The 20,365-nt window shown below is 32.7% G+C and overlaps 1 protein-coding gene across 1 annotated transcript in view; it reads right to left on the reverse strand.

Moving 5' to 3' along the window:
• reck (reversion-inducing-cysteine-rich protein with kazal motifs) overlaps positions 1 to 20,365 on the reverse strand; it is a 58,271-nt gene continuing 37,906 nt past the window's right edge. Inside the window, exons 12-21 of the mRNA XM_048174469.1 lie at positions 15,661 to 15,797; positions 15,446 to 15,586; positions 13,431 to 13,619; positions 11,641 to 11,763; positions 10,507 to 10,678; positions 7,975 to 8,170; positions 5,543 to 5,753; positions 5,346 to 5,419; positions 4,735 to 4,890; positions 1 to 772 (exon numbers count right to left, since the gene is read on the reverse strand). Coding sequence (XP_048030426.1) covers positions 557 to 772; positions 4,735 to 4,890; positions 5,346 to 5,419; positions 5,543 to 5,753; positions 7,975 to 8,170; positions 10,507 to 10,678; positions 11,641 to 11,763; positions 13,431 to 13,619; positions 15,446 to 15,586; positions 15,661 to 15,797 — 1,615 coding nt within the window. The 3' untranslated portion in view covers positions 1 to 556. The remainder of the gene's footprint in view (positions 773 to 4,734; positions 4,891 to 5,345; positions 5,420 to 5,542; positions 5,754 to 7,974; positions 8,171 to 10,506; positions 10,679 to 11,640; positions 11,764 to 13,430; positions 13,620 to 15,445; positions 15,587 to 15,660; positions 15,798 to 20,365) is intronic.

The following is a 20,365-nucleotide window of genomic DNA, read 5'->3' on the forward strand; positions in this document are numbered from 1 at the left end:
ACTTTTTTCTTGTAATTGCGATTTTGAAAACGCATTTTTTATCTCACAATTCTGACTTTTTCATGCAATTCACTTATGAATTTTTCCTGCAATTGCGACTTCAACTCACAATTTTGACTTTTCGCAATTGCGACTTTTTAACTCTCAGTTCTGAAATATAATCTCAGAATTGCAAGAAAAAAGTCAGAACTGTGAGATAAAAAGTCGCAATCACCTTTTAAATTTCTTCATTCCATTGTGAAAACAGGCTTCCACAGAAAGCTGATATGTGCTTGAGTAATTGGGTCCGTGAGACATCTAAAAGCAGCAATCGTCTGAACTCGACATCTGTCTCTTGCGCTCCTGTTTCTTCCATTTCCTGTTTCTCTTGACCTTGCGAAACAGCTTCCTTTTGAGAAGGTCCATAATAGTGGAAAAAACGTCCATCTGCTGATGCTGAATTTGATTGTCCTTGACAGTTTGCAGCGTAATCGTCATCGTCGACTGGAACAGTTTCCTGTCAGGTGACCTTGGAAGGTCAGAGGTCAAACAGGCGGTAGTGTTGCGAGGCAACGGGTTAGGAGGAAAAGGGGGTCCCTGTGAAGGACAGGAGGAGAGAGGAGAAGAAGACACAGAGGGAGAGAGAGAGGGAGTCGGCCGCCGCGAAGGTGATGGTGGAGAGCTCGACCTCCGAGTGCAGGAAGGCAGACAGAGGCACGTGGGACACCAGCGTCGGGCTGCCGGAGTTGATGAGCGAGTCGATCTTCTCTGCCTCTTTACTGCAAGCTTCAATCTGTGGATACACAGGAGACCACAGCACACACATCTTTTAGTTCGACTGGGCAGAAATAGGGCATTAAGTCCTTGTAGACAGCTTTAATATTTTTAGGCAAATTGGAGGAACATCTGGAGCACATGATGCAAGCGCATGAAAGCCTGCGCCGGGGAGTGGAGGAGGGGAAAACACAGACGCTCACTAAAATACTAGTGTTGTGCTTGTAATGGACGGCTGAATGAGAACACTGGCTACGAGAAAAAAATGGTGTTAAACAAAGAAGTGCCTAAAATATTATGTGATAAGTGAGATTCATCCAGACAACCGTCATTTTTAAAGGTTAGATCTAAAAAAAAAAAAGAAAAGAAAAAAAGAGGTGGTAAGAGAGTGAATCTGGATAAATTGGGACACTTTTTGAGAAGACTAGAAAAAAAGTCCCAATTATCCTGAATTAACCTCTATAAGTTATTGGCCAAATTAGAGATTTTTTTGTGTTAGAAAATTTTATATTGGTTGATATTAAGTATTCATTTGATTATGCTTATTTATTTATGCTTTTTACTTTTTTGTACTTTAAAAACTAATAATTAATAACACTGTTCAATGTAATCTTTAGCAAACTTCAAAATGAATATCCATTTTTCATACTGTAGATTATAATTTTGTGGTGCATAAATTCACTTTAGCATTTATTTTTTTATTTTTAAAATTATATTAATATCTTATTTATTAAATTAAAAATATTATTGCATTATTTAAACATTTAAATAATTTTTTATTCATTAATTTATTTTGAAAAAATAATATAGAATCAGCTTATTATAGGTTATCCGCAGGGCCTAAAATAAATAAATAATAAGTAAAACTCGGTGTCAATCGCCAGTTGGCTGGTAACATTTTTATGAATTCTAACAATGCAATGTTATGAGAACATTAAAAAACACGGACAACGCTCGGGACAGTTGACGGGTCAGTTCCGCATCATCACGAAAGTTAAACCCTTGACAATTGGAATATTAGTATCAGTATACTGGATCTGTGCATCGGCTCTTAAAGTGACAGCAGCCTAATATTCCTGCTGCCGTCTGTGTCCTTAATGTTTATCAAACAACAAAAGACAAAGAAAAATCCCTCACTGCTCTTGACTGAATAACTTTTGTAACTTTAATAAAGATTAAACTATATTTAATTTATCCAGTGAAGACTATTTTACATTTGACTACTTTATTACATTTCTGTACCAGTTTCATGCTTTGTAAAAATTATTTATGGCCGGTAAATTTTCTTAATGGCCATTGGCAGATGTGGCACAAATTAGTTTAATTAAAATACATTTTACAGCCCTTATTTTCACATTTATAGTAAATACAGCAAGATAGAGTGTGTAAAATGGAATATATGAATATTAATTGCTAGTTTTGGGATAGTCCTGGATGCTGATTGGCCACTGTGCACTAGTTTTTAGCGCAACTCACAATTCTGACTTTTTTTCTCAATTGCGACTTTTTAACTCACAATTCTAGCTTTTTTTCTCACAATTGCGATTAATTCAATTCAGATTTTTTCTTGCAATCTCAACTTTCTCACAATTCTGACTTTTTCTCGCAATTGCGACATTTTAACTAAAAATTCTGACTTTTTTCTCACAATTGCGACTTTTTAAATCACAATTCTGACTTTTTTCTCACAACTGCGACTTTTTAACTCATAATTCTGACTTTTTCTCACAATTGCAACTTTTTAACTCAATATTCTGACTTTTTTCTTACAATTACGACTTTTTAACTCAAAATTTGGACTTTTTCTCGTAATTGCGACTTTTTAACTCACAATTCTGACTATTTTCTCACAACTGCGACTTTTTAACTCACAATTCTGGCTTTTTTCCCACAATTGCGACTTTTTAACTCAAAATTCTGACTTTTTTCTTACCATTACGACTTTTTAACTCAAAATTCTGACTTTTTCTCGCAATTGCGACTTTTTAACTCACAATTCTGACTTTTTTCTCACAATTGCGACTTTTTAAATCACAATTCTGACTATTTTCTCACAATTGCAACTTTTTAACTCAAAATTCTGACTTTTTTTCTTACAATTATGACTTTTTAACTCACAATTCTGACATTTTTCTTACAATTATGACTTTTTAACTCACAATTCTGACATTTTTCTTACAATTGCGACTTTTTAACTCACAATTTTGACATTTTTCTTACAATTGCGACTTTTTAACTCACAATTCTGACATTTTTCTTACAATTATGATTTTTTAACTAAAAATTCTGACTTTTTTCTTACAATTTCAACTTTTTAACTCACAATTCTGACGTTTTTCTCACAATTGTGACTTTTTAACTCAAAATTCTGACTTTTTTCTCACAATTATGACTTTAACTCACAATTCTGACGTTTTTCTCACAATTGCGACTTTTTAACTCACAATTCTGACATTTTTCTTACAATTATGATTTTTTAACTCAAAATTCTGACTTTTTTCTTACAATTTTAACTTTTTAACTCACAATTCTGGCGTTTTTCTCACAATTGCGACTTTTTAACTCAAAATTCTGACTTTTTTCTCACAATTGCGACTTTTTAACTCACAATTCTGACATTTTTCTTACAATTATGACTTTTTAACTCACAATTCTGACATTTTTCTTACAATTATGACTTTAACTCACAATTCTGACGTTTTTCTCACAATTGCGACTTTTTAACTCAAAATTCTGACATTTTTCTTACAATTATGATTTTTTAACTCAAAATTCTGACTTTTTTCTTACAATTTCAACTTTTTAACTCACAATTCTGGCGTTTTTCTCACAATTGCGACTTTTTAACTCAAAATTCTGACTTTTTCTCACAATTGCGACTTTTTAACTCACAATTCTGACATTTTTCTTACAATTATGACTTTTTAACTCACAATTCTGACATTTTTCTTACAATTATGACTTTTTAACTCACAATTCTGACATTTTTCTTACAATTATGACTTTAACTCACAATTCTGACGTTTTTCTCACAATTGCGACTTTTTAACTCAAAATTCTGACATTTTTCTTACAATTATGATTTTTTAACTCAAAATTCTGACTTTTTTCTTACAATTTCAACTTTTTAACTCACAATTCTGACTTTTTTCTCACAATTGCAACTTTTTAACTCAAAATTCTGACTTTTTTCTCACAATTGCGACTTTTTAACTCAAAATTCTGACTTTTTTCTTACAATTGCGACTTTTTAACTCACAATTCTGATATTTTTCTTACAATTATGATTTTTTAACTCAAAATTCTGACTTTTTTCTTACAATTTCAACTTTTTAACTCACAATTCTGGCGTTTTTCTCACAATTGCGACTTTTTAACTCAAAATTCTGACTTTTTTCTCACAATTGCGACTTTTTAACTCAGAATTCTGACTTTTTTCTTACAATTTCAACTTTTTAACTCACAATTCTGACTTTTTTCTTACAATTACAACTTTTTAACTGACTTTTTTTATACTATTAATATTAATGGCTAGTTTTGTGATAGTCCTGGATGCTGATTGGTTACTGTGCACTATGTAGAAGTACCCTGTTTTCTGCAGAACTGCTTACACTCAAAAAAAAAAAAAAAAAAAAAAAATGCTGGGTTAAAAACAACCCAAGTTGGGTTGAAAATGGAAAAACCCAGCGATTATTTTTGCCCAACCTGCTGGGTAGCTTTAACTTTTTAACTCACAATTCTGACTTTTGACTATTAATATTAATGGCTAGTTTTGGGATAGCCCTGGATGCTGATTGGTCACTGTGCACTACATATAAGTAACCTTATAGTCAACACAACCTCTCTTCCTGCGTTGCTCAATTCCAGTGCGATACTACATTGAGATATATCTAAGATGACTTCTAACAGCCCATCATTCAGCACACACAGAAAGACTGCAAAGACAAAAGCTGCGTGATCAGTTGTGATGGTCACACACACCTGCAGTGGCGTCGGCTGCTGATCCACCGGCACGATGAGGATGATGATCTCGGAGTCGATGCTCAGATAGCCGAAGATGTCGCACTGAGGAACAGAGATGTGCAGCCGCAGGATCTTCAGGATGTCATGCAGCGTCACCGGCTGATTTCGGTTCAGCTGAAACACACACACACACACATATGCAGTGTCAACATCAACACAAATACAGACTAAATATAAATATGCATTCATCTCTTAGCACATAAACACCTTGAAAAAAAAGATGCAACTATTACCCACAGTAGGGTAAATTTCATACAGTTTGTTCGTACACTGATCCTATTCATCCTACTGATAATATGGTTTTTGGAGGGAGGCCAGAACCCAAATAATAACATTCACTGATAAAATTTAATAAAAGCAAATATAACACAACGCTTAAAGAGCATAAATATACTAGGTTTGGAGTTTGTGATGAAACCATGTTGTTAAGAAGAAATTAATGTGCATGTGCTGCAATTCATCCTCCAAAAACACACGTAAATGATCAATACTGCCCCCTGCTGACTGACTGATGTCACTGCAACTGAAATCCCTTTAAAACACCAGAGGAGATGGAGTGACACATTTACCTTGGCGAAGATGTTCATCTGCGCTTTGTTCCAGAGGATCTGCAGCATTCCTGCACACACCGGACAGCAGGCGCCTAAAAGAGTTCAAGGAGATTATTATGGATTTATTTCACTTCATTTATTCCGTTTTAGTTTCTTACACAAATGAGAAGTAAACTGACAATCCAAAGGTTTGAGATGAGTGAAGCGGCACTGACCCGGTGGAGTGACGGGACGGCAGCCGTCGGTGGACAGAGGAGCACACGGTACGGCGTTACAGCCCGAGTCAGACGTGAACTCCGACACGGCCCCGACCGCATGACAGCGGCCCTGATAGTCCACGGCCACACGGTCTGAGAAGGCTTCGCACACCGTACTGTAGGTCTCTCCGTTGTGGCCGCACACTTCCCTGGACCTCCTGCAGGCGTCCTGCACACACACACACACACACATACACAACCCATTAAAAGTCTGTTGAACCAATGGGATCACTCAGAGTCCGATTCCTAGAGGGACTCGATTTCTCGACACACCGGCAGTCACAGCCTGCATCTCAAAGTGCATACTATCCATCCTAAATAGTATGTGACATTAGTAATATTCAATACTATTTAGGGCGGATAGCATGCATATTGGGATGCAGGGCCAGTCTTCAGCGTGTCTGCGCCCCCTGCTGGTCATGTGTGACAGTTACTGTGATCACTGCTGGTTACACTACATGTGATGAGATACTGTACTACTGTTCGTACCATCAGGGAAATGTTCAAGAAACAGTGACTAGCAAATGCGATAAATGGATATATAAGCTCAGAGTTCTGTTAAGAGCGGACTTTACATCTCTCAAACTCAATTTTAATACGACTTGAGAAAGAATAAATGCCACATAAGCTTAAACAGGTCACACCTGCTGTATTAGAACAATATCATACAAAACACATGCGACTGCCTCCACCGGCGTCAGTCAACATGAAATGATATTCCACTTCAAGAGTGTTGCATATTTTTGACCTTGCAGTGAAAATAATTAACATTAAACTTAAATCAACAGTCTACATGTCATGTTAGTTTTAAAACCAAACAGGGAATGTTCTGAGAACTTAACATCAGTTATCTGGTCTTTAATAATGTTCTCAAAACGTTATTTATACATCGTTCATGGAACATTTTTTTTCTGAAATGTTTTAGTTGGACGTTTGTTTAACATTTTTAAATGTTGCTACTTGTTCAGAGAACATTCAAAAGTAACATTCCCATAATGTTTGCAGAACGGAATGTTTCCTTAACGCTCTCATAACCAATAAAAAACGTTTAAAGGACGTTATATTTAAAAAACTGAATGTTTTGAATGTTCACGGAACTTAAAGGGTTAGTTCACCCAAAAATGAAAATAATGTCATTAATTACTCGCCCTCATGCAAGTCATCGCGTAAGACCTTCGTTCATCTTTAGAACACAAATTAAGATATTTTTGATGAAATCTGATGCATAGCCAGCAATGACATTTCCTCTCTCAAGATCCATTAATGTACTAAAAACATATTTAAATCAGTTCATGTGAGTACAGTGGTTCAATATTAATATTATAAAGCACGAGAATATTTTTGTGCGCCAAAAAACACAAAATAACGACTTATATAGTGATGGCCGATTTCAAAACACTGCTTCAGGAAGATTCGGAGCGTTATGAATCAGCGTGTCGAATCAGCGGTTCGGAGCGCCAAAGTCATGTGATTTCAGCAGTTTGGCGGTTTGACACGCGCTCCGAATCACTGATTCAACACTAAAGATTCATAACGCTCTGAAGCTTCCTGAAGCAGTGTTTTGAAATCGGCCATCACTATATAAGACGTTATTTTGTGTTTTTTGGCGCACAAAAATATTCTCGTGGCTTTATAATATTAATATTGAACCACTGTACTCACATGAACTGATTTAAATATGTTTTTAGTACATTAATGGATCTTGAGAGAGGAAATGTCATTGCTGGCTATGCAGGAGCCATCGGATTTCATCAAAAATATCTTAATTTGTGTTCTGAAGATGAACGAAGGTCTTACGGGTGTGGAACAGCATGGGGGTGAGTAATTAATGACATTATTTTCATTTTTGGGTGAACTAACCCTTTAATGGGAATGTTATAAACGTAGTAAATGTTCTAAGAAGGTTTTGCAAAATTACGAAGCAGACTTTTACGAATTTGCCACCAAAATATAAAATAGTTATGAATTTTCCTGAGAGTGTTGGTCAATTTAGTATCAACTTTAACCCTGTACAGCTTGAAATAATAGTCAGATTTTTTTTTTTTTTAAATGGAACAATTTTTATTTGATACATTTATGGCTCATATAGTCTGATATAGTGAGAATATGGAGGAAAAACTGTGCATTTTATTCAGAGACTCAAATGGAGCAAAAATATGCTGTTTGCTGCAGATGCTGATATTTATATGAAATCCTGATGCTTGTAATGTAAATCAACGAGATCTGATATAGCAGATACTCTCATAAAATGCATATAAACATCAATATCTGTCAATAACATGTCTTAGTAAGATGATAGTTTTATGATCAAAGCTCTAGTTTTAAAACATACAGTATTTGATATATTTAATATATTTGATAGAGATGAAGTCACATCTATCTGATCTGACCTGACAGTGTCCGCTGTACGCCAGGCTCTTGCTCCGCAGCTGCAGCAGACACAGGTTGGCGTGCTCCAGGTTCTCTGTGTCACAAACCGGATCCAGCTGGTTCTGGTCACAGCCGGACGGGCGGGTCACACACTCGTACTGTGGGCAGGGATAGTCTGACAGGTCCGTCAAACACACCTGACGCTTGGGGATACACCTGTGAACACACACATTTACTGTCATTCTGCTCCTGCTCTTCATTTTATTATCCCTGCCAACATAAATATGTTCTAAGAACGATTCGCTTACGTTCCCATTACGTTATGAAAACGTTCGAAACATTCCGTTTTTCAAATGTTCTATGAAAGAACTTTTTGGTTTTGCAAACGTTCCGTTCTTCAAACGTTACTTTTGAATGTTCTCTGAACGTTCTGAAACATTTAAAAAACGTTTCAGAAAAAAACATTCCATGAACGATGTATAAATGATGTTTTTGTGCAAACGTTTTGAGAACAGAGAGTGCAGATAACTTTAATGTTACTGGAAGAATGTTTGTTCATAACGTTCTGAGAATGTTATAATACTTAGGCTGAAATGACAGTTATTTGAGCTGATTTGTTTTATGAATCCACCGTGCAAAAGTCGAGAGATCACAGTTAACTCAGATCCGCAGAAGTCTGGTTCGCTGAAGTGAGCTCTGCGTCATGAAAGCACCTCAGTCAGATGTTTAACATCAAGGGTTCGCCATTTTATCATCTTGTTTACAAAAGAACAAACATTTCCTTTGAAAAGTGGGCCAAGCAGATGTTACGCAACACGTGTTACATAAGACAGATGTGGAAAGACCTCTGTGGAGACCCTGAAAATGATGAATCTGTGAATTTAAAAGATGCTTTCTAGATGTCTTCAGAGACGAAAATGATCAAAATATCATTATTACTTTTATTAATCATTCACAACAGTTATTTCAGTCGTAGAAATTAATACAATGTTATTTCTGACACTGTTCCTTATTTTAAAAGTCATTTTTTTATTTTTTTAAAACAGTTATTATAAATAGTTTCGTTATATTAATCAATTTGAGTTATTTTAGTACATTAAGGTAAACTAAATGAGAATGAGAAATGTTTAACTACCTGAAATAACATGTTTTTTAATATTTTATTTCAGTTCATGTTTATTTTATTCTAGTTTTAGTGTTAGTTGAAATTTGCAACAATTTAGTTGCAATTAACCCTGATTTTTTAAAATTTCTTATTACTAATATTTTTATCATTATTATTTATTAAACATTGGAGTATTTACATTAATCTATATTTTAATTATTTTTAATGTATTCTTATTAAACTGTAGCATCAATGATTATTATTTATTAAACATTTTTGTCTTTCATCATATTGTTTATGTTAATTTACAGAAATACAGCATGTTGCAGGAAAATTTTATTCAAATACTTTATTATTAATAACTAATGTTTTAATTTCATTATTAATAACACATTGATTAATACATTTTATAATTTTTATTTTATAATTATTTTTTTTAAATTAAACTGGCATTTTGTATAATTTTGCTTGTATTCATTTATTTATATTAATGTGGCAATTTGGAGAAATAAATTATTTTATTTTATTTGCAGTTTGATTGCTAATATTTTAATTTAATATTAAAAATTCATTGACTAATAAGTTTTTTATTTCTATTAACTGTACTATTATCAGTTATTTATTAAACATTGGAGTATTTTATCACATTTATATTAATTTATTTATATTATTGCAGCAATTTATGAATATTAAACCTTATTATTACAGTTATTAATGATTTAAATATTGTAATTTTATTATCATTAATAGTTATTTGATTAATAAATTATTAGATACATTAACCTATATTTTTATTATTTTTAATGTATTCTTATTAAACTGTAGCATCAATGATTATTATTTATTAAACATTTGTGTCTTTCATCATAATTTGTTTATGTTATTTTACAGCAAGACAGAATGTTGCAGGAAAAGTTTATGCAAATACTTTATTATTAATTAATTTGATTGTTTATAACATCTTGATTAATAAATTAAGACTTTTTATGTTTTTTTTTACATGTATTAAATTAAACTGGCATTTTGTATAATTTTGCAAAAGTGGCAATTTGAAGAAATATTTTATTTTATTTACAATTTAATTGCAAATATTTTAATTGTAATATTAAAAATTAATTGACTAATAAGTTTTTATTTCTACTTATTCAAACTGTACTATTATCAGTTATTATTATTATTTATTAAACACTGGTGTATTTTATCATATCAGCCCTGTTAAAATCACAGCCTTTTGATTTAATAACTGCATATTAATTAGATTAATCACACTAATGGATTCAGAAAGTGCGTCTGCAGTCAGTGATGTAAGACGTGTCTCACACAAACACTGAGACACCTGAACAAACACGAGTCCGAGCGGAAGCTGAGAGGAAAACAGAGCTCAAATCCTGTCCAACTCACAGTTTCACGCCGGCAGAACAATGCTAAAGAACGAAGCGTGACGTACCTCAGGTTCCTCGGGCAGGGGTTCGGCAGGCAGGGATCGATGCTTCTGCACGAGCCGAACACAAACTGATTGTCTCTGAAGCCGACGCAGCGTGCCACACACGCGCTGGGATACGTGCGCCCGTTCCCGGCACACACCGGCACAAAATGATCCGCACAGCCGCAGGGAAGACCTGAGGATGAGAACCATGTGCTTCTACAATCATTCGATTTCAAGATCATTGCTTTATTTACTCAAGCTGTTAATAGTGTTACAACCATTTCAAGGCAAAGCTGCATTTATTTGATCAAAAATACAGTAAAAACAGTGAAATGTTACTCCAATTTACTGTAAAACAGCTGTTTTCTGTGTGAATATACAGTCAGTTGTGAAAACCATGATTTATTAATACTTTTATTCATCAGAGACACATTGAATTGATCAAAAGTGACATTTATAAAGTTATAAAAGATTATATTTCTAATAAATGCTATTCTTTTGAACTTTCTATTCATCAAAGAATCCTGAAAAATAAAATGTATGACAGTTTCCACATAAATATGTTTGTTTTCAGCATTGATAATAATCATAAATGTTTCTTGAGCATCAAATCTTCATATCAGAATGATTTCTGAAGGATCATGTGACACTGAAGATGCTGAAAATTCAGCTTTGATCACAGGAATAAATTACACTTTACTATATATTCACATAGAAAACAGCTGATTTACATTGGAATAATATTTCAATATTTTTAATGTATTTTTGATCAAATAAACACAAATACTTCTTTAAGAAATGTTAAAAAATATTAATCTGACTGGTAGTGTATTTTAAAGTTTTATTTGATAACTTAACTGTATTTTGTCTCTGTTATTGTGTATAATTGCTAGCATTATGAACTGTATTTGGATTAATAAATTATTAGATACATTAATCAATATTTCGTACTATTTTAATATATTCTTATTAAACTCAATTTATTATTTATTAAACATTTATATCTTTTATCATATTGCTTATGTTCATTTATAGTAATACAGCATGTTGCATGAAAAATTTATTCAAATACTTAATTATTAATAACTAATGTTTTCATTTCATTATAAATAACACATTGATTAATAAATTTAGAAATGTAGAAACAGCTCACACCTGTGAAGAGCCGGCGGTCCTCGTCGGAGCCGTCGGAGCGCAGACACTGGCGGGACGAGCAGATGCTTTCGCCGGCGAAGCAGGAGCAGGGCTGACAGTCGAGCCGGAACGACGAACCGTGAGCTGAAACATGAGATCAGAACGATGAGTGTGTGTGTGTGTGTGTGTGTGTGTGTGTGTGTGTGTGTGTTCAATACAGAAGAGCACAGGACACCTGAGACGGTGTTTTCCTCATAACTTCACTGATCAGATCTCAAGTTATAAGAATACAGCATGAGCTACTACACATTTTGTTTTCATACAAATAAAAATCTGTGTTGAAAGCAGATCGCTCGACAGCACTGTAAACATCTGTCTCAAATAAAGCTTCAGAAGAGGAGTAAAAATAAACATGAGAGAAAAGCCAATAAACTCATTCAGGTTCAAACCAACAGGCGTAAAATGAGCCGTTCACAAAAGAGAAACGCTAATAAAAACAAGAAAGAGAAAAAAACAAAAAGAACATTTTGCAAACGATGTGCTTTTATTCTAATTAGAAAGCATTAAAAGTTTGATTTGATCTTTTGTATATATATATATAACCCTGATTTTTATTTAAAAAATATATTTCTTATTACTACATATTAATATTATTATTATTATTATTTATTAAATATTTTATTACATTGTTTATATTATTGCAGCAATTTATGAATATTAAACATTATTATTACAGTTATTAATGATTTTAAATATTGCAATTTTACTATTAATAATAGTTATTCGATTAATAAATTATTAGATACATTAATCAATATTTTTTACTATTTTTAATATATTCTTATTAAACTGTAGCATCAATGTTTATTATTTATTAAACATTTTTGTGTTTTATCATATTGCTTATGTTCATTTATATTAATACAGCATGTTGCAGGAAAAGTTTATTCCAATACTTTACTATTAATAACTAATGTTTTCATTTTATTATTAATAACACATTGATTAATGAATTTAGACATTTTATTTTATGATTTATTTTTTTCTTTTTTACATGTATTAAATTAAATTTTGGCGTTTTTTTATCATTTTGCTTATAATATTTATTTATATTCATGCAGCAAGTTGGAGAAATATTTAATTTACAGTTTAATTGATAATATTTTTATTTTAATATTAAAAATTCATTGACTAATGAGTTTTTTATTTCTACTTATTAAACTGTACTATTATCAGTTATTATTATTATTTATGAAACTTTGCTTCTTTTATATTTTATGTTGTGTGTGTGTGTGTTTCCTGTTAGAGTTTCTGTGTGTAAAACATATATTGAGAAAACAGATTTGATGAATTTGTAACTCATGCATCATCACACCAGCAGATGGCAGCGTCCACCTTTCCATAGTCTCAGTTTTCTGCCTCATTGCTCAAGTTAAATTTGCAATAATAATTAAATAGAAACAAACAAAAATTGTATGTGTCTGTAATGTAAAATTATGATGTAAAATACATACAATTTTGAGATTGATACAGTAAAACCGACACCATCGTTACTGTTCGTATCACTGACAGCTGAAATTCAGATATGATAATGAGCGTTTGGTTTCTGACCAATCAGAGCAGAGCAGCTGTCAGAGAGGCGGGGTTTAGAGAGACCGAATCCCTGATGGAAGCGTTTCAGACACTGAGAGAAAAGAGCTGATGCTGCAGTGGATATTATGAGAGAATTAAAGTGTTTTTGATCTTGGATGAACGTGAATCTGCTGTAGGAGAAAACAAAACTACATCAGGAAGCTCTAAAAGCCTCTTACTCTTGCGCTGTCCTGCGATGAGGCAGGTCTTGGTGGTGTCGAAGCATGGCATCTCAGCGCAGTTCTCCAGCCGGCCGCTCTGACCGCAGGTGCAGACCTCGTAGCAGCCCACCTGTCCGCTCCTCGTGGGCACTTGGATACGGGCGTCCATGGGCACCAGGAACTCCGACGCTTCCCCGAGTTTACAGCCTTCGAAACATACAGAAAACACATCTCTTAAATAACTAAATGACTAAAACGAATAAAATAAAAATAAAATGCTGAGTTAAATAACAATGTTAAAATATATAACATTGTTATTCAAATAAAATGAATTAATTAATTAAATAAAAAATATTAATTAAAAAAAATAAATAAATAAATAAAAAATGACTAAAATTAATTAAAAAAATTACTCCAATGAATAAAATAAATGATTATATAAATAATGATTTAAATAATGTTAAAATATGTAAAACTCATATTAGAATACAAAGAATAAATAAAAATGTTGATTTAAAAAAATGTTAAAATATATAAATGATATATAAATTAAAGCTTTTTGATTAAATAAATAAATGATTAAAATGAATAAAATATATTTAAAATAATTAATTCTAATAAGTAAAATGTTGATTTAAATAATGTTAAAATATATAACAATGTTATTCAAATAAAATTAAAAAATACATAAATTAATTAAATAAAAATATTAATTTAAAAACTATTTTAAAATATATAAATGAATGTTTTTTATTAAATAAATGACTAAATTGAATAAAATAAAAAAATTAATTAAATAAATAAGATGTTGATTTAAATAATGTTAAAATGTATAACATTGTTATTCAAATAATATGAATAAAATAAATTAGTTAATGCTTTTGACTAAATCAATAAATGACTAAAATGAAATAAATAAAAATAAATTAAATAAACATATTAATTTAAATGAATAAAAAAATAAACAAATACTAAAATAAACAAATAAATAATTGTGAATGAATAAAAAAAAATTTAAATAAAATTTTAAGTTAAATAATGTTAAAATATATAACATTATTATTCAAATAAAATTAATTAACTAAATTAAAAAATATCTATTTAAAAACAAAATCTTTTTGATTAAATAAATAAATGACTAAAATTAATAAAATTAATAATAAATGACTAAAATGGATATAATAAATAAAAAATTAATTAAATAAATAAAATGTTGATTTAAATAATGTTAAAATATACAACATTGTTATTAAAAGTACATTTTTTACATCAAAATTAATGCTTTTGATTAAATCAATAAATGACTATAAATGACAATAAAAAAATAAACATGTTAATTTAAAATAATAAATAAATAAAAAATACTAAAATAAACAAATAAGTAATTGTGAATGAATAAAAAAGAAATAAATAAAATGTTGAGTTAAATAACAACATTAAAATATATAACATTTTTATTCAAATAAAATCAATTAATTAACTAAATGAAAAAATATTTATTTAAATTTTCTTTAAAAAAAATCTATAAATTCATCTTTTTGATTAAATAAATAAATGACTAAAATTAATACAATTAATAATAAATGACTAAAATGAATAAATAAAAAATAAATTAAATAAATAAAATGTTTATTTAAATAAAACATTGTTATTAAAATGACATCAATTACATCCAAATTAATCCTTTTGATTAAATCAATAAATGACTAAAATGAAATAAATAAATAAATAAATGTTGATTTAAATAACCAAATAACTAATAAAAAAATATATTAAAATAAATGATTAAATAATGCATCTAACAGTACAGTACTATAGTGAGCAAAACCTTTCAATAAAGTAACAACAGAAAGAAAAATGTTTATAATATGAATTTTTATAGTATGAATTCTGTCTTTAGAGATGAAAATAGAATTATTTTTATTTAATTAAAATTTCAGGATTGGGGTCCCTCGCATCTATTAGACTGAAAACCCCTGTCTCAATAAATCACACATCTGATCATCATCTCAGTCCATAAGTGTTTACAGTACCAGGCACGCAGAAGTACGGCAGGCAGTCTTGTCCGGGATGGCAGCCTTTCCTGTTGACCTCGCAGAGGTGATTGCTGGGACACGGGTTGGGGTTGCAGGGATGGATGACTTCTTCAATGATGTTGTCAAAGGGACTGGGAGCTGCAGAACCAGTAAAGAGATCAGATCACATGGACACAATCAGACACGGGGATCGACGATCAGCGCTCACTCACTGAGGTATCTCTGCAGCGGGATGCAGCGCTCCGGATCGTCGGTGGGCGACAGCAGGTCACAGATGCGCTCCGGCGTCTGTCCTTCATGGAAGCGCTTCCGGTCGCCGCACTGGCTCAGGATATCCACACAGTCCGACCTGCACAGATTCAGATCATTCTTGTTAATCAGGGAATATTGTAATTGAGTCATCGGTGTTCCTGATAATCTGGAATCAACTGTGTGACCCTTTATACCTCTATACACCTGAGCTTTTACTTCATATATTTGTGTTGTAATATCAGGACGGCTCTTCAAAGGCAGGATCATAATTCATCAGTGTGTCTGGAATATGTTGGAAGATCATGAAAGCACACGGCGGTGTCACTCCTGATCACGAACACTCATTACCTGAATCATCTTGTGTACTTTAGTTGTAAATCGATGTATTTCTCCCGGTGTCAGAGGCACAGAACGAGGCCAGAGCTCTTCTCTGAGCGTCTGCCAAGCGTGAAACTGTCGTGACCTTTGCCCTCAGACAGAGGAGATGAAAGCGCGCTTCCTGTTGACTGTACACACCATACAGAGCCTCGCGCTCGCAGTGCTTCAGGACCGCTTTCAACTGCCACATGTCCATATGTGCCGTTCTCGTGAGAGGCTTGATGTCCTGCGGCGTCTTTTCCCATTCCAGACATGAATTTGTTGTTTCTGCTTCACCCACAGTGACAGAAACATTTGTACTGTTTTGTTTAGCAGCACATTGTAAGACATTTAACTAGAACACTACTGCAGGAGACGTCTGAATGACAGGAATAAAACAGAAATCAACTGTGTGTGTATATATAATTCATTTATATTTATAAATGGTAGTAACAAACTGCATAGTATGTGTTTCACTAAAAAGAACTGGTTCATTAGAGTCATTTGTTCAGGAATCAGACTATAGTTTTTGTATCATATAGTTTTGATTCAGTAAAAAGAAGTGACTCATTTGAATCATTTATTCAGGAATCAGACTACACTGGTTGCACTATAAAGTTCTGATTGACTAAAAAGAACTGGTTCATTAGAATCATTTATTTGGGAACTGGACAACAATCGTCACGCTTTCTGTTTCATTCACTGGCTGTAGAGTCACTAATGTTGTATAAGCATGACTGAATAAGTTTTATATTTTTTAGTATTATTTTTTTCCCTCACTATTGGAGGAAGAATGCATGTGCGAGAGCTTTCTACAGCGGATGTGTGATATGTGTTTGATTCACTAAAAAGAAGTGGCTCATTAGAGTCATTTATTCAGGAATCAGACTATAGTTTTCGTGTCATATGGTTTTGATTCAGTAAAAAGAAGTGACTCGTTTGAATCATTTATTCAGGAATCAGACTATAGTTTTTGTGTCATATAGTTTTGATTCAGTAAAAAGAAGTGACTCGTTTGAATCATTTATTCAGGAATCAGACTACGCTGGTTGCACTGTAAAGTTTTGATTGACTAAAAAGAATTGGTTCAGTAGAATCATTTAAGGAATTGGACAACAATCGTCAGGTTTTCTGTTTCATTCACTGGCTGTAGAGTCACTAGTGTTGTATAAGCATGACTGAATAAGTTTTATATTTTTTAGTATTATTTTTTTTCCTCACTATTGGAGGACGAATGCATGTGCGAGAGCTTTCTACAGCGGATGTGTGATATGTGTTTGATTCACTAAAAAGAACTGGTTTGTTAGAGTCATTTGTTCAGTTTTGATTCAGTAAAAAGAAGTGACTCGTTTGAATCATTTATTCAGGAATCAGACTACGCTGGTTGCACTATAAAGTTCTGATTGACTAAAAAGAATTGGTTCATTAGAATCATTTATTTGGGAACTGGACAACAATCGTCACGCTTTCTGTTTCATTCACTGGTCACTAGTGTTGTATATGTGTGATTGAATGTGTTTTGTATTTCAGTCTGATTTTTCCTCACTATTGGCGGAAGAATGCATGTGCGAGAGCTTTCTACAGCGGATGTGTGATATGTGTTTGATTCACTGAAAAGAAGTGGCTCATTAGAGTCATTTATTCAGGAATCAAACTACGCTGGTTATGCTGTCTATTTTTGATTCACTAGAAAGAACTAGTTCATTAGAGTCATTTGTTCAGGAATCAGACTATAGTTTTTGTGTCATATAGTTTTGATTCAGTAAAAAGAAGTGACTCGTTTGAATCATTTATTCAGGAATCAGACTACACTGGTTGCACTATAAAGTTCTGATTGACTAAAAAGAATTGGTTCATTAGAATCATTTAAGGAACTGGACAACAATCGTCACGCTTTCTGTTTCATTCACTGGCTGTAGAGTCACTAGTGTTGTATAAGCATGACTGAATAAGTTTTATATTTTTTAGTATTATTTTTTTTCCTCACTATTGGAGGACGAATGCATGTGCGAGAGCTTTCTACAGCGGATGTGTGATATGTGTTTGATTCACTAAAAAGAACTGGTTTGTTAGAGTCATTTGTTCAGTTTTGATTCAGTAAAAAGAAGTGACTCGTTTGAATCATTTATTCAGGAATCAGACTACACTGGTTGCACTATAAAGTTCTGATTGACTAAAAAGAATTGGTTCATTAGAATCATTTATTTGGGAACTGGACAACAATCGTCACGCTTTCTGTTTCATTCACTGGCTGTAGAGTCACTAGTGTTGTATATGTGTGATTGAATGTGTTTTGTATTTTTTCAGTATTGATTTTTTTCCTCACTATTGGAGGAAGAATGCATGTGCGAGAGCTTTCTACAGCGGATGTGTGATATGTGTTTGATTCACTGAAAAGAAGTGGCTCATTAGAGTCATTTATTCAGGAATCAAACTACGCTGGTTATGCTGTCTATTTTTGATTCACTAGAAAGAACTAGTTCATTAGAGTCATTTGTTCAGGAATCAGGCTATATTTTTTGTGTCATATAGTTTTGATTCAGTAAAAAGAAGTGACTCGTTTGAATCATTTATTCAGGAATCAGACTACGCTGGTTGCACTATAAAGTTCTGATTGACTAAAAAGAACTGGTTCAGTAGAATCTTTTATTTGGGAATTGGACAACAATCATTACGCTTTCTGTTTCATTCACTGGCTGTAGAGTCACTAGTGTTGTATAATGCATGACTGAATAAGTTTTGTATTTCAGTCTGATTTTTCCTCACTATTGGAGGACGAATGCATGTGCAAGAGCTTTCTACAGCGGATGTGTGATATGTGTTTGATTCACTAAAAAGAACTGGTTTGTTAGAGTCATTTGTTCATTTTTGATTCAGTAAAAAGAAGTGACTCATTAGAATCACCATTCAGGAATCAGACTACGCTGGTTGAACTGTAAAGTTATGATTCACTAAAAAGAATCGACTCATTAGAGATCAATTGAACATATGCACGGTTACTTCCTGGTTTTTGTTAAGACAGCATGGGCATTTCCGTTGAACTGTTAGCTGTCATTCTGTACTCGCTGTACATCAACACAAACCATTAATGGGTGACTTTTAAATGTTGTATTTATATTTTAATGCAGTTATCACACTTGCCTAATTTGCCAATAAACAGTTTTATTGATCGCAATAAAGATGAAGCTAATGGGAACGTTTGAATAAGAAACGCAGTGTAATTAGACACGAATACACAACATTTTTCCAGCACTTCAAATGTTATTTTTAATGTGATGACCAAAAACATTATTTGTTCATCCTTCAGAGATTGTCTATATTTGTAAAACTGAACGTTTAAAAATGTAGGAAATTCAACATTTGATAGAAAACACTTTAATAATTACCACTTTAACCAGCAGGTGGCAGCAAAGTAGCATTTATTTGCACATATATTAGCCATTTCCTCGAATCATTTTTCACTCAGTTTCACTTTTGAATAAACATTATAAAATCCCTAGGTTTAAAAAGACATTTTGTCAGGACATTTGTCAACTTTTCTTGTGATTGAATTACACAGAAAACGATTGATGATTCAATAACCAATGATTTTGATACATTTTATTCAATGAATCTAACTAAAGTACACAATACATCTTTAATTTACAGTGTGTTGACACATTTTTTCCACACGGAAGTATGAAAACTGATGGTTGAATTGAATTTTGCAGAGGAAGAACACTGAGAGACACGTCTTTTTTATGTCGTCTTATGTTTGAATAACTAAATTAACACTAGGCCTGACTATTTAAGTGACTATATTCTGATTATAAACTAAGTATTACACTATTGATGATGTTAAATCTACCTCAGGACAGTGAAGATACCAACACACCAACAAGTGACATTTCACCGGAAGTTTTCCAGCTGGATTATATTATTACGTTCTGTGCATATGGTCCATTAGACTACAGTATAGTGCAGGCAACATTGTTGGAGTATTTTAATACAGTGTTCACATCCACATTGGCAGAACATGCGGGAACTGTTACCAGAACACTATTCGGATGGGGATTTTTTTTTCAAAAATGGCAGCCCTAATTTTGACCTGCATGTTATTTTCCTTACAATGCAAGCATGGAAGCCTGCTGGAACAGGACCTGGAGGTGTCGGATCACGTGTGACGGTTTCAGGCTTGACTGATGAATCGTGGGTCGCGCCCTGCCATTACTCTCAGTCACAGCTCTTTATTGTGAGCATCACTGATTCTCCTGCAGAGGTGCGTGAGGACGCCTGATCCCCACCGGACAAGAGCGCACGTCTGGCTCT

Source organism: Megalobrama amblycephala, linkage group LG22 (assembly GCF_018812025.1).
Source record: "Megalobrama amblycephala isolate DHTTF-2021 linkage group LG22, ASM1881202v1, whole genome shotgun sequence".
NCBI classification, from domain to species: domain Eukaryota; kingdom Metazoa; phylum Chordata; class Actinopteri; order Cypriniformes; family Xenocyprididae; genus Megalobrama; species Megalobrama amblycephala.